Source organism: Ornithorhynchus anatinus, chromosome X5 (genome assembly GCF_004115215.2).
Source record: "Ornithorhynchus anatinus isolate Pmale09 chromosome X5, mOrnAna1.pri.v4, whole genome shotgun sequence".
NCBI lineage: Eukaryota > Metazoa > Chordata > Mammalia > Monotremata > Ornithorhynchidae > Ornithorhynchus > Ornithorhynchus anatinus.
In genome coordinates, this window is record NC_041753.1 from 58,629,709 (window position 1) to 58,643,856 (window position 14,148).

At 42.6% G+C, this 14,148-nt stretch overlaps 1 protein-coding gene across 3 annotated transcripts in view; it reads right to left on the reverse strand.

Moving 5' to 3' along the window:
- Positions 1 to 14,148, reverse strand: part of ABHD17B (abhydrolase domain containing 17B, depalmitoylase) — a 46,919-nt gene that overhangs the window by 12,399 nt on the left and 20,372 nt on the right. For 2 of the 3 annotated variants that reach the window (XM_029055011.2, XM_029055012.2), the window contains exon 3: positions 8,143 to 8,617. In XM_029055011.2, coding sequence (XP_028910844.1) covers positions 8,143 to 8,609 — 467 coding nt within the window. In that variant the 5' untranslated portion in view covers positions 8,610 to 8,617. The remainder of the gene's footprint in view (positions 1 to 8,142; positions 8,618 to 14,148) is intronic. The other variant, XM_001505450.4, reaches the window with a different exon arrangement.

Sequence of the window (14,148 nt, forward strand, 5' to 3'; positions counted from 1 at the left end):
CTCTCAGCTTGGAACTCTCTCTCCTGCTCCCCCTCCCCTCATCAGTCAGACCTTAGGTCTCCTTACCTTCAAAACTCCTAAAATCCCACCTCCTCCAACAATCTTTCCCCAGTTAATTTCCCAGCACCCTCAGCCAACTTTATCAAGGTATGAACTTCCTTATACACTCATGCATATATGTTTGCTCAATATTTACTCTGACCACTCTAGTTGTAAATAGTTTCATGTTTGACTCTCCTGTTAAGTGTGGAAGCTGGTGGGGCAGGGAGTATTCTGTACTTCCCAAGTGCCTAGAACAGTATACTGCACCAAATGGGCACTCAATAAATGCTACTGCTACTACTGGCCATATGCTCGAGCCTTGTGAGGTGCCACTCGGTACGTCCCACCCACTTGGAGTCCAACTGTAACTGTTCTTGCTCCATGCTCAACCTCATGCTATATGGTCAGTCAATGTTATATGGTGGGTTTTTTTTGTTAGAATATTGTGCTCTTCTGGATGGAGGTAGTGATGAAGGCTAAAATAAACAAACAAATAAATAAATAATTCTCACAGCCCAGGCCCTCGGGGCTGCGTAAAATGGGAGAGGTGGGGTTGCAGCTGCTGGAGACCAAAGGGACAGCAGAGAGGCAGGGGCAATACTGCCATTCAAAACTGCCTGTAATTACTGGGGTCATTGGTCAAATCATTTATCCTTTTACAAGTCTCAGGGACTTATGTCTTAGGGCAATCACAGGGCGATCACCAAGCCATTAGCTATGAGTCTGGAGAACTGATGGTGGGCAGATGTCACCAGGTTCTCTAAATGAGCCTACATACGGTTTATTTTTGGTAATCTTCAATGATTTCTTTATCCAATTCTAGTTTGGCTTTTCAATCTCCCACCACAAGTGGAATGCAAACACAGTTCTGCATTTGAATAGCTAGTGATGGAAAATTCTCAAAGAATAAAAGTGAAAAATGGAAAAAAAATGGAAGAGCATCCTCCTTTTAGATCACCCATTGTCATCCTCCTCTCCCCACCCCGACACTTTCTATGGGAGGATACATTTTATTTGGTCCTCCTGTTTTGCCTAGCTAAAGAACACTTACCTTTTATGTCTCTTGCTAGGCTTCTTTTTCGACTTTAGCTTTTTAAGATTCTGTCCCTAATCGTACTATTTTTTTCTATTCTTTCGTATTGATTTGTTGCAGTTTATGCTTTTTGTAGCTTTCCAATTTGCAGTCAGCACTGAAACAATGCAACACAGACAGCTTCACTGGGTGAGACAGAAGAAGAATGGAGGATACCTCAGTATTGCTGTTTGAAGCACTGAAGTGGGAAGGATTATAAGGAAGCAGGAAAGAAAAGGCATTTTTAAAACGTCAAATGATACAAATCCTTGAAAAATGTGGCATAGCTGCGAATTGCTGAGAGATCCCAGTGGCAACCATGCAATCGGGAATGGGGTAGCTCCTTGCAAACAAAGGTTTTGGAAGAATCGTGATAAGAAGCAAAATCAAAAATGTCGCCAGGCACGGGAAACCAACAGACTAGAACAAAAGGTGATCTTAATGTGCCCAGAAAGAAAGAGATGAACAGTTTTGCTTTGCTGTTTTCAGCTAAAACCACATGGATAAAATTTTTCTCTCAGTGGCATCATCTCTGAAGGAGTCAATAGATTTATTTCATTCCAGCACAATTAGTCAACTATCTTCAGCTAAAGAAAATGGAATGGCATAAAGCACAATAGCTTTATGAATTGGTGACAAAACTAGAACTGTACCTTCAATTCTGGCAGCATCTCATGGAAATCATTAAAATCTGGAGTACCTTTCTGACAGTTCTATAAATTTGAAGTCAAATCAAAGGATAGCATTGAAGGGTATAAACTCTTAATGGACTATTATCTTTTAAGGCCAATTAAACCATAGCTCAAATATGCCAATGGAAATGTTCACTTTTCTGATATTGGTTGTGCTTACACTTTTCTGCTTAAGAGAATTAACATCTTCAGTCTCATCTTTGTCCAACCTCCCCTCACACCCAATCCTTTATTCTCTCTGTGGTCTGGAAAGACAGGAGAGAGGAGACAAAAAGACATCCAAGACCAAAAACAAAAACAAAAAACAACCCTCCAGTAAAATCATTAGGACTTGGTACAGATATGGGATCTAAGTATGGTACGTGCAGTCTAGCAGACGGGCACACTGATTGATGTCATGGTTCCCAAATGCAAGCTCTGGGGTGGAACTAGTGGTACATAATCAATATCAAATGACAAGACAAGAGCAAGAAAAACGAAGTTCTGAAATATAGTGAGTCTCCTAGCTTCAAAGCTCTGCTCACCTTAACACAGCTATGGTGGGTGGGGCATGTGAGGAGAATGAGCGACAGCAGGACACCTAAACAGCTGCTGGATGGAGAGCAGAAATTGGGAAACAAAGTAAGGAAGGCAGAGGAAGCGTTTTAGGGACATGATAAGACAAAGTCTCAGACAATGCTGCATCCCAGCTGAAAACTGGGAGCCAACTACCGAGGACAGACCTGTGCGGCATGCTGCCGTTAAGAAGGGGGTGGCTCTCTGAGCAAAATCTTCATACAGAAAGAGAGACGAGGAGGCAAACGAGAAAACAGCGCCGGACACTGCAAAGATGAAGCACACCACCACAGTCGGGGACAACCTTTTTGTGTGCCCAATGTAGCCGGGACTGTGGGTATCGCATTGGCCTTTTCAGCCACACACATGCACTCATAGGTGAACCCAGACACCATCAGTGGTGTCTTCCTTGACTCTGAAGGACAAATATACATAGCGGTACATGGCTTCAGAAATGCTCTTCTAGTCTGCAAAGTGCTCTCCCTCTGTCTGCCTGCCTAAGCTCGCAAACACAGGTTATTAAAGAAATACTATAGTATTAAAATAAACTTGAAAAGTGACAGCTCTCCAATTATGATACAGGCATTGAGTTTACCATACCACTACTTTCTTCCTTTAGCTCCTCCATCAGCACTTGAGGAGATCCATTAAGCAACTCCCAGGTGTGTAATTAGCTGGTGGGATATGATTGTTGAAGACACTAGCATAAAGACCTAACTTTCAATTTTAAGACATTCCAACCACTCACCCCACAACCTCTAATTTTAGAAGGACAAGGGAGGATCTGGTGTAAAATGGACTAAGTGAAAAATTCCTGCTACAAAATGGAAGTGTATAAGACTTGCCATATGAAACTGTGAAAGAGATTTACACTGTAAATTGAGTTTTCTATCTGGTCCCAGCCACCTGCTCGAAGGCCTTCCGGACCCACGGTGCTCCCTGACACTCCAATTTCAAATTGTTTCAGATGGGGTTCAGTGAGGTTTATTTGCCTCGTGGTAAGAGTATCAATCCCCTCAACCATATGCACTCCCTTGAGGCTGCTTCCTCTCAAAAGGGCAGTCGGTTTAGCAGATTCCCCCATTTTTGCAGTTCCAGGACAAAAGCCCCCAAGCACACACAAACTCCCCCGTTATCCAGTCTCCCCACATTAGCACCTTGTATCTTCGCCCAGCCTTTCTCTCCTGTCTGCTGGGTACTGATGAGCCCCTGGCGTTGGCACCTCGTTGTTTCCTGTTAAGTCCTTACAGACTACAAACACCCGGCTTTCACACCCTGACTCTCCACTTCTGGAGATGAACAGTCCTGGGCCTTCCTCCAGGGCCAGAGTCTTGAGGGGAGGGGCTCTCAGTCTTGCATCAGGGTCTTCCAGAGATGATCGAGTCATCAGCTCCCTGATGACTCTCTGCTTCTGTTCCTCCTGGCTCGCTGGACCCCTCCCCAGCCCTGGCCCTTAGAGGGCTTCTCCAGGTGTTAACAGGGACTTTTCTGGGTGTTTGTATCCACTTTCAGATGGGGAAGGGGGTCTTCACGGGGTCATCAACAGTCCGTTTTCTCCTCTTCCTGTATGACAAAGGCAAGCTGTTTTCACACAGACACACACACACACGTCCATCCTCCATCAGGGCAGCCTACACTACTGGGTAATTTAATAGACATTTATAATACCTTTGGATAAAAACTTCCAAACAGTAAAGCCACCCCCTCCCGCCCCTTTCAATGAAATTGGTGAGTTTAATTTTAAATAATTTTTACTGCATCTATCGAGTTTGGATTTATATTTATTTTAGAAATACCATTTTTACATCTCTGGTTCAAAAAAAGACAATCTCAAGTCACAAGAACAAAGCAATATCATACAACTGCACTTTCATGAAGAAAATGACTTGGAGAGCAATCCGTTTATTCGAAGTAAAAAAAATTAAGAATATAGATTTCATTTATCTCTGCATACATCGTAGTAAAGGGCCAGTTGATTTTTTTAAAAAAATGGGGCTGGTAATTTTTTTGTGAGGACTTTCAATCCATGTTTAGCTGATACTCTCTGTAGCTGAAAACCCTACTTCTGAACCTTTTTACTATGAAAGTTTTCTGTACATTCTATTGTATTCTCCCAAGTGCTCAGTATAGTGCTCTGCACAGAGTAAGCACTCAAATACGATTGATTCATTCTGTTCTTCTTGTTTTAACCCTACCCGCTCCCTCAGCTGCTGCTGTATAACTCCTCTTTAAATTTCTTTACAGCATATCCCCAATATATATCCTTTTCAGTCTATTCATTTTACAATTCATGAATAAGTAAAATCAGATTCTTCTAAGCATGGAACAGAGATACTATATATTCCAGTATACATACAATCTCTCGTTATATACATACATATATGTAGAGAGATATTTACCTATCTTTCATACTCAAAGATGCCACTGATGGTTAAAAAAAATTCACATGGGTGTGTGTATATGTGTGTGTGTGCGTGTGTGTATATGAAGGCCACAAAACCCCCTGTCCTTTGTGGTATTATTACATTTTTGTTTGTAGTGCTTGGCACTATTTTCACCTTTGTGTCCCTGTCTCAAGATCCTTGAGAAGCTTCTGCTGGAAAAGAGCAATCCCTGTCTTGATTGCAGTACTCCATGCTGGTCTAGCCACGGCAATTGGCTCTCATTTCGTAGCTGGGATGCAGTATTGTCAGAGGCTTTGTTTTACTGTTCCCTTAAAATGGCATCTGTTTGGCTATCCTACCGTGGTCCACATTCTTCACATAACCTACTTAGTGAGGCTGTGATGGGATGAGCCTGACTTCAATGCTGGGAGATGGGCTTGGTTATTTATGATCCTACTTGCCACACGATGTGGAGACTAGCTCTAAAGTGATGCTGATGGAAAAGCTCGAGGAGTCAGATTTAGTGAGTGGGAAATCCAGGTCTCAGTGCTGTAGGGAATGTTAGACAGGACTGCAGCTGAGTAAATCTTCTATTTGACCTAGGGGTTACCATCAGACTCTCACTATCGTGCAAGTCTTCCTGATTCGATTTTCTACTTCCTTGCCTATCAGTGCATTCATGGTCAGTACCAGAATTTAGCGCAGTATTGCCAGTCTAGATTTTTGGTTAGGTGTATGGCTTTCCTGGTGAAAGCTGATTCAGGGAAACAAAAATATGCACGTCTTCTCGGGGGTGTGCTTTTGGTCACAGTCATCTGCGGCTTTCTGTTTTTAGGACTCTGGGCTCAAAGTCTGTTGAGTTGGAAGTTTCCCCAGAGGAGTGCAAGCTTATTCTAATACCGCATCCAACTCTCTTGTTGTCATCCCATCCAGCTGTTTGGCCATTTTTCATGGCAGTTGCAGTGACTTCCTCAACAGTTGGGACGAGTGCCACATGGGCAGGTTTTCTATGTTTCGAAGAGTCTCATCTTCAATAGTAAAAGGCGTGCCGAGGAGACCATTGTAATGTTTCTCTTCTACTCAGGATTCCCCCCTTTTGTGGGATGAGGCTAGAATCGTCTTCTCTCTTCAGAGTGATGGTCTTAGTCGAGTGGTGGTCTGATTTGCATTGCCTTGGATTTCTTCTGCTTTGGCATCCCACTGCCTGTCGCCACATACTCCTCAACCCAGTGTACGTCGTGATGCAGGTTTCTGTTCACCTCACTCTTGTCTGAGTCACGAGGCTCTGCAAGGTGTTGGTGCCGTACTTATGCTGCAAGTCGACTTTTTGCTGGAGTCACCTTGTATCAAATCCATCTTGGGGACTTCACCTGGATACCCCTGTTGTCACGAAGACTGCCTGGTAGACAGTATTACGGAGAATACTGTCCATTCACCGTTTAGAGTAGAGAGTGTGGGTGAAGTTTCAGCAGGGCCCCTGTAACACTGCTGCAGAGCGATTTGGGATAGCTTTGTTCTCCTGGAGCTTAACGTTTAGCGGTCTTGGCTGTTTTGAGACCACTTTTCAACACAATGCCCGTACAGTCAGAGGGAGCTAGAAACGTATCGGATGAACACCCGCCCGGCCCTCTTCTGCCTGCTACCATCCACATGACCTTAAGGGCCTCTCTGCTGCATTACCATGTAGTTGATGAGATGCCACTGTGTCTAGGGCCCGAAAGCACCCAGGAAGCTTTTCTCTTGTTCAGCAGGTGGAAGATGCAATTTGTGATCACGAGATGATGTTTGGCACATCCATTTAGCAATAGCAGGCCATTGCGATTGAGTGTGCCAATCCTATGTGGGCCAATGACTTTTTTTCACGTGTGGGTGTTACTACCAACTCGTGGGTTAAAAGTCACCCTCTGACAATTTAGCTCATCCAAAGTTACCATTCCCACAACGAGTGTGCCTCGGTCTCCGTCACAACATTCTTTCACTTCATACTAGTTTGGCATGGTGGGGGCAGGTGGGCTGACGAAGGGAGCAAAGTGCTTTTGCGTCAGTGGCAGATTTAGCGTCATCAGACAGTCACTTATCCCTCCAGGCAGACTTGAAGGACCGTGATTAGTGATTGCCTGATTGCAAATCCAGCCCCTGATAAGCACTGTGCTGAAGAGGGAAGGCCTTTCCAAAGGAGGGTGGATCCGGAGTCTCTCTTTGAGCTGTCTACCCGATAGTTACGTCTCACTTAGTGCTGCAATATCAACTCTGTAGCTTGCCGGTTCATGCACTATTAGGATTGTGTTCTTCTTGTATGGGAAAAAAAAAACTGTCTTCATCATCACAGTGTCCTGGTATTCCATGAGGCAGTGGTTGCTTTATTAGCCTGTTTTTTTTTTCCTTCTATTATCGAGGAACAGAGATAGGACAAATGGGACAGAAGTCCTGGATGGTGTTAGTAAAGGGGGCCTTCTCGATCAGCTCTTCGGTTCCTCCTCTTTGAGATTGGACCCCGATTCCCCCAAACTACTATGGAAATGAGAAGAGCTGGTAGGAAAGACCTTCAGAAGCCAGGAGTGAGGGTTCTCCTGGCCCGGCCCCATTTCTTCTGAATGGCATGTAACTACTGTGCCACGGTGAGAGTTTCTCTGGTGGCTATAAGACACCCCACAAGGCACAGAATACCAGCGCCCCTGCTCTGGATGCGAAATGTACCTGGTTTGGTCCTGGTTCAGAATAAGGAGAGCAAGATTTTTAGCAGGATAACAATGGGAAAATACGGGGAGAAGTAGATAAAGCAGCTGAACAAACCTTGCTTATGGATCAGTGTCTCTCTAGGCAGGTAGAGTGAAGAAGAAAGGAAGTTTCCTGAGCAAAACCTACCTGCCCTGAAAGAAATTTCAATTTCCCGATAACAACTGTGAAGTTAGGCACAAAGCATTGTGGGAAATCATAGTACTGCAAACATTTAACGTTTTCAAGAAAATGCAGTGAAATGTGTAGTCGACGTGTTTCCATTTTGGAACAAGTCAGTTATATTCCCTTGAACTTCACGGGCATAATGCACGATGCTCATCTGAAGAGAGACCAAGTACAGGTTACTGCAACTCTGTTAAGTACTGATGGGCCGCCTCTTCCCCAAACTCAAACTTTTGAGCCATCCTCCTAAAGTCTGCTCATGCAGAATTAAGTTACAGTCCTTAAATTGAGAAAGCCAAACTTACCCTTCTAGATTTTACTTAAGCAATAAATGGGATTGAAACACTAGTTTCTCACACTGCCATTGATGGATACAAGCGTTATTTTATTCCCCTTCTGGGCTGGAAGCCAAAAATGGTTCTTAAATTTCTATTCTGAACCAGAACAATCAAGGTAACAAAGATTCTTGAAAAACAATATGCAACTAACACTTTACCTTGTCCTAAGAGCCAGCCAAGCAGCATCGATATCCGCATACAGGTTCTTCTCTGTAGGTTTCCCAGAACTTGCGCCATATCCGGAGTAATCATATGAGAATATATTGCAGTTTATTCGGGATCCAAGTCCTATGTAAAAGCTGCTCATCTGACCAAGGTCAACAGCATTTCCGTGTGAGAAGAGCAAAGTATACTTGGCATTAGGTGAACAGCGCACAAACATGCAGGCAATTCTATTACCTTTGCTGGTTCTAGTCATGAAACACTCAATAGCATCTTTTTCTCTAGAAGAGTACTGCCAATCGGCTCGTTCTGAAAGATGTAGAGTCCAGCGACTTCCACTTTCATCACACATCAGAGTGTAAGTAGGGTCAGGTGGCAAAAATGCCAGTTTAGAAGCAATTTTTCCTGGACATGGTGGGCAGCAGAAGAGGCAACACAGTTCACTAAATGAAAGATTATTCATCTTCTACTCTGGAAGACAAAAGGGGGGGGGGTTGGGGGGGGGAGAGAGAGAGAGAGGGAGGAAGGGAGGGAGAGAGGGAGACACTATTAAACCCCTTTCAATTACAGTTTCCAATGCATTTGGGCTTATTTCTATAGACATTTAAAACAAGGATAAAGATGACAAACTGCACTGGGGAGTACACATCTATTTTTAGTAATGCATATTTTAATAACATAGCTCTCTAAAAATTTCAATAGTACACAACCTGACCATTGAAATATTTAACACACCTACCATTTCTGACCTTCCAACAGTTCTTAAATGATTTCTTCTTAAGAAACAAATACCACTGTTATTCAGTGAATGTTCTCATCTTTTTTTCTTTTAAACAAATTGTGAAAAAACATTTTAAAGTGAAATCTGAGTTGATATGCCAGAGGAAAGGGCTACAAAAGATACTCAACCCAGCAGTAACTTATTTTAGGTTGAAAAGCATGCTATTACTTTTCAAGTACTGGCTATTCATCAAGACAAAAATCAAGTTTCTACCACTCCAGTAGGTTTTCAAATCACGTCGGAACTGAATCAAAAACTACTGTAAAACTAAGCTTTCTATTTTACACTCAGATAACTCCTAATGGCAGGGACCCAGTTTGGAATCATAATGGGGATGGAATCAATCATTGCAACGCACACCGTACTATATGCTTGGTGCTTTGTATACAGTAAGCGCTCAATAAATATGACAATGGGAGAGAGAAAGGCACATTCCCTAGCCACAAGGAGCATACAATCTAAAGATCTGAACCTATCGACAGTGACCCTTTTATTCATTCATTCATTCAATAGTATTTATTGAGCGTTTACTATGTGCAGAGCACTGTACTAAGCGCTTGGGATGAACAAGTCGGCAACAGATAGAGACAGTCCCTGCCGTTTGACGGGCTTACAGTCTAATCGGGGGAGACGGACAGACAAGAACAATGGCAATAAACAGCGTCAAGGGGAAGAACATCTCGTAAAAACAATGGCAACTAAATAGAACCAAGGCGATGTACAATTCATTAACAAAATAAAACTAATTCTGATATCTGCTTGTCTGAACTAAAAGTTCTGTTTTATTAAATCATTTAAATATCTGATCTAGTCAATGCAACATACATTTCTATCACTCTGATGTTCAAAAGGAGAAGCTAATTCAATTTTAGAGACACCAAATCCAAAAGAATCTTTCATGAAAATAATGGATGCCTCTACATAAAGGTATGCATCAATCTTATTTAATCAATCAATTGGATTTTTTTTTAGCACTTACTGTGTGCAGAGCACTATACGCTTTGTGGGCAAGGATTGTGTCTACCAACTCTGTTATACAGTACTCTCCCAAGCGCTCTGCACACTGTTGTGTACTCTGTACACAGTAAGTGCTCGATAAACACGACTGATTAACAGAGTTTACAGAGTTGAACAACAAGTTCCCTGTCCGCAATGAGCTTACAGTCTAGAGAATGATAATAATAATAATAATAACAGAATATTTGGGGGAGGTAATCTTTCAGAATAAAATACCATTTTTTGCCTCAAACGTGCATTAGGCAAGCCCAAATAAGAGCAGCAATGGCTGGATTATGAAGGAAAATAAACTTTAGGGCATCACATTTCACCAATCCTGCTTTCAGCCCACCTCAGTGGGTTGAGAGCCAATGGGTAGAGAGTACGAGAGAAACGTCCACATCCATACCTCTCACCGTACAGACCTATTTCTTGTTGCTGCCTCATTCTTTAACCTCAAATGTGTCAAACAGACCAGCTGATTATTCGATAATGACATTTACCACATGCTTATTAAGTGCTTCCTGACCACTGTACTGATCGCCTTGGCAATGGAAACAATCTAACACCGGTTCAGACGGTCCTCATCCCACAGAGGTTTATAATCTAAGTGGGGGAGGACAGAGAGGGGGCATTAGTTCTTTCAGGTCTCTACTATCATCTAGTGAAATTCATTCAGTGTGCTAACTGGTGCCCTCAGTCAATCAATGGCATTTAGTAAGTGCTTACTGTGCGCAGAGCACTGTATTAAGTGGTTGGGAGAGTATAATATAATGGAGTTGGTAGATGTTTCCTGCCCACAGAATCAGGGAACATGCTGAGAGGGCAGGGATGCAGAGTTGGGACAGGATCCCAGCACTCCCAATTCAATCCATTAATCAATGGGATTGAGTATTTACTATGTGCAGAGCACTGTACAATATAACAGAGTTGGTAAACGTGCTCCTTGCCCATAAGGTTTCCTGAAGATCAGGAATGAGTTGATTCTTGAACAACAGAGGCTTCAGAAAGACGACAATTCCAAGAAGCAAAACCAAAAACCATTTTTAAGCAAAAGCAGATGAGAAGCACGTAGACAATTTGGAAGAAATTTGTTGGGTGCTCACTAATCATTTCAGCCAAGTATGTGCATAAAAATCTCTTGGTCATTAATCTCATCTATGACTAAGAATGACTTCCAGACATATTTTTGAACAACATAACGACACTATTTTCTCTGAAGAAATGAACATGCTTCAAGCTAAGATGTTAATATTTTCACTAGATTTAGGAAAAAAAAAACCCAAGCAAACATGAAACAGGGCCTAATCTGATGTACCCATTTACACAATCCAGCAAAGCCAGCATAAAATTTTAAGGAACAACTCACTTGCAAACATCAGTCATTACTGGCTTAATAATAACCATTAAAGATAAAAGTCCCCAAAGAACTAAGTAAAGAAAGAACGGTTCAAGCTTGGGCCCCTGGAGGCTGGTTCTGCTGAATTCTCATCACCCACAAACAAAGATAACGATGCCATTTAGAGTAAGGCGGGGATCCACTTTAGAATATCCAATTAGTTCTTTCATAATGTGCATCTTCACTAGACAGACTCTGGATAGAACATGACGTGATGCTAAAAGAAATGGTTGAGCACACTCACAGAGCACATACTAGAGCAAGTTTTTTTTTTTAAATGATATATGTTAAGCACTCACTGCATGCCTGGCGCTGTACTAAGGTAGATACAAGATAATCAAATTGGACACAGGTCATGTCCTACATGGAGTTCACAATCTTAATCCCCATTTTATAGATGAAGTAACTGAGGCACATAGAACTTAAGTGACTCGCCCAAGGTCACACAGTAGACAAATGGTGGAGCTGGAATTAGAACCCAGTTCCTCTGACCTCCTAGGCTCTTTCCACTAGGCTGTGTGAATTTTCCATTTCATCAAGAACATAATACCCATTTTATAGGAAAATGGTATCGAGTGGAAATGGAATAGTAAAACAGATCCATTTTGCAAGGAGAAACCAACTAAATCATTATTACCTTGGGGAAATAACACTGTGGCTGGAAATTGGTAGAGTTATCTTAGGAACCCCCAAAGTTTTTCTATGATTTTGAGTTCATTTGGAAATATTTTAGGGCATGGCAAATTTCTTGGGTCAAAGACAAACTAAAATGCTGTTTAGAAAAAAGGCTAGCTCTAGTACAGTTTTAACTCTGAATCTCTAAGTGGAATTACCATCTGTTTTTAATACATTAATAAACAAAGAAGTCAACCAACAGAGTTTAAGATTTGGTATGTCCCTCCCTATTACATCAAACTATTAAATGCTTAATTACTGTTTTTAGTTTTCTTTGGGAAAACAGAAAGTGAGTGGGGGGAGAACAGGATGCTAACTAACCACTGTGTCTAACAAAAATAAAAATCAAGAGAAAAGATTGTAGCTGTATGAGGCATATCCTTGGATCTGCAGGTTTTGGGCACTTGACATTCAGCCCACCCTTAGACCCAAAAAGCACATACCCGTAATTTGGTTTATTTATATTCATGTCTGTCTCCCCACCACCACTCCCCCCACCCCGAGACTGTAAACTCCTTGTGGGCAGGGAACACGCCCACCAACTCTGTTGTACTCTATCAAGTGCTTAGTATAGTGCGCTACACACAGTAAATTCTCATTAAGTACCATTGATTGCTATCCAATGGTTACCTGTACCCACCTATGAAATAGCAAAGAAGTTTACAGCCAAGTTTTTAATTCAGTGAAAAGGGGGATTCATAACTACTTCATTTTGATTTATATGGATTGCCCAAAACTTTAGGTTTCGCAAAATGATTTCTCTCAAAATGAGTAAATGGAGTAAGTCGCTTTAGAAATATTATAAGTATTTAAAAATTTAGAAACAAGAAAAGCAGAGGTCGGTGGACTCCCCAACACCCACTGGCCGACAGAATCCCAACTATGTGGAGTTCTGGGGAAGGACTGGATTGGGACTGGGCAAAAGATGGCCTGGGGGTGGGGAAACACACCTGACCCACCAATTAAATCCATACAACACACCACTGGCCAAAGTTTAAATTAGATACCATGCCATTAGTGCACCTGGATCAAGTTTATTAGTATGTTGGTGCTGTCAATGTCTGTGGAAACAGCCCCAAAGTCTCTTGGTTATGGCACTCACTGTATAATTTTATTGGTAAGAATTTTATGAGCACGGCCCACAAAACATACTGTAACTCATTAAGTTATCCTTCAGCCCAAAAGACTATTGATGTTTGGATTAGACAGTTGCAGTCAGTCAATTGTATTTATTAAGTGCTTTCTGCGTGCAGAGCTCTGTACTAAGCGCTTGGGAAAGTACAACAATAAACATTCTCTGCCCACAACGAGCTTACAGTCTTACTCAACTACTGCATCAGTTTCCTTGCTGACCTTCCTGCCTCCAGACTCTCCCCACTCCAATCCATACTGCTGCACTTGGCTGCCCGGATCATTTTTCTACAAAACCTCAAATGGTTACCCCCAACAGAAATTTCAGTATCACCTTTAAGGCGCTCAATCTGTTAGCTCACCCAGCTCATCTCCCATTACAAGCCAACCCGCACATTTCACTCCTCTAATACCAGCTGACTCACTGAACCTTGATCTCGTCTATCTTGTCGCTGACCCCTTGCCCACCTTGTCCCTCAAGCCTGGAACTCCCTCCCCATTCAGATCAGACAGACCATCAATCTTTCCACTGTCAAAGCCCTACTGAACTCTTATCTCCTTAGGTCTTCCCTAACTTCTCATCTCCCCACCCTCCCTTCTGCACCGCCAATGCACTTTCTTTTATGTTATTTATTAAGTGCTTACTACGTGCCAGGCACTGTACTAAGTTAATCAGGTTGGACACAGTACATGTCCCACATAGGGCTCACAGTCCTCATCCCTAATTTACAGATGAGGTAACCGAAGCCCAGACAAAAGAAGTGACTTGTCCCAGGTCACACAGCAGACAGGTGACTGAGCCAGGATTAGCACCCAGGTCCTCTGACTCCCAGGCCTGGACTTCAACCAGTAGGCTATGCTGACTCTCCAAGTGCAGCGTGTAGGGTAGGGCTGGTGCTACTTTATAGCAACATCTGGCTAGAAAACATGGGCCCTGGTCCCTTGCTGGAGCCCAGTTAGGAAACCTACCCTACAGAAGCGAAGGTCTTCACTTCTGCCTCGAGGTCGGGGGCGGCAGAT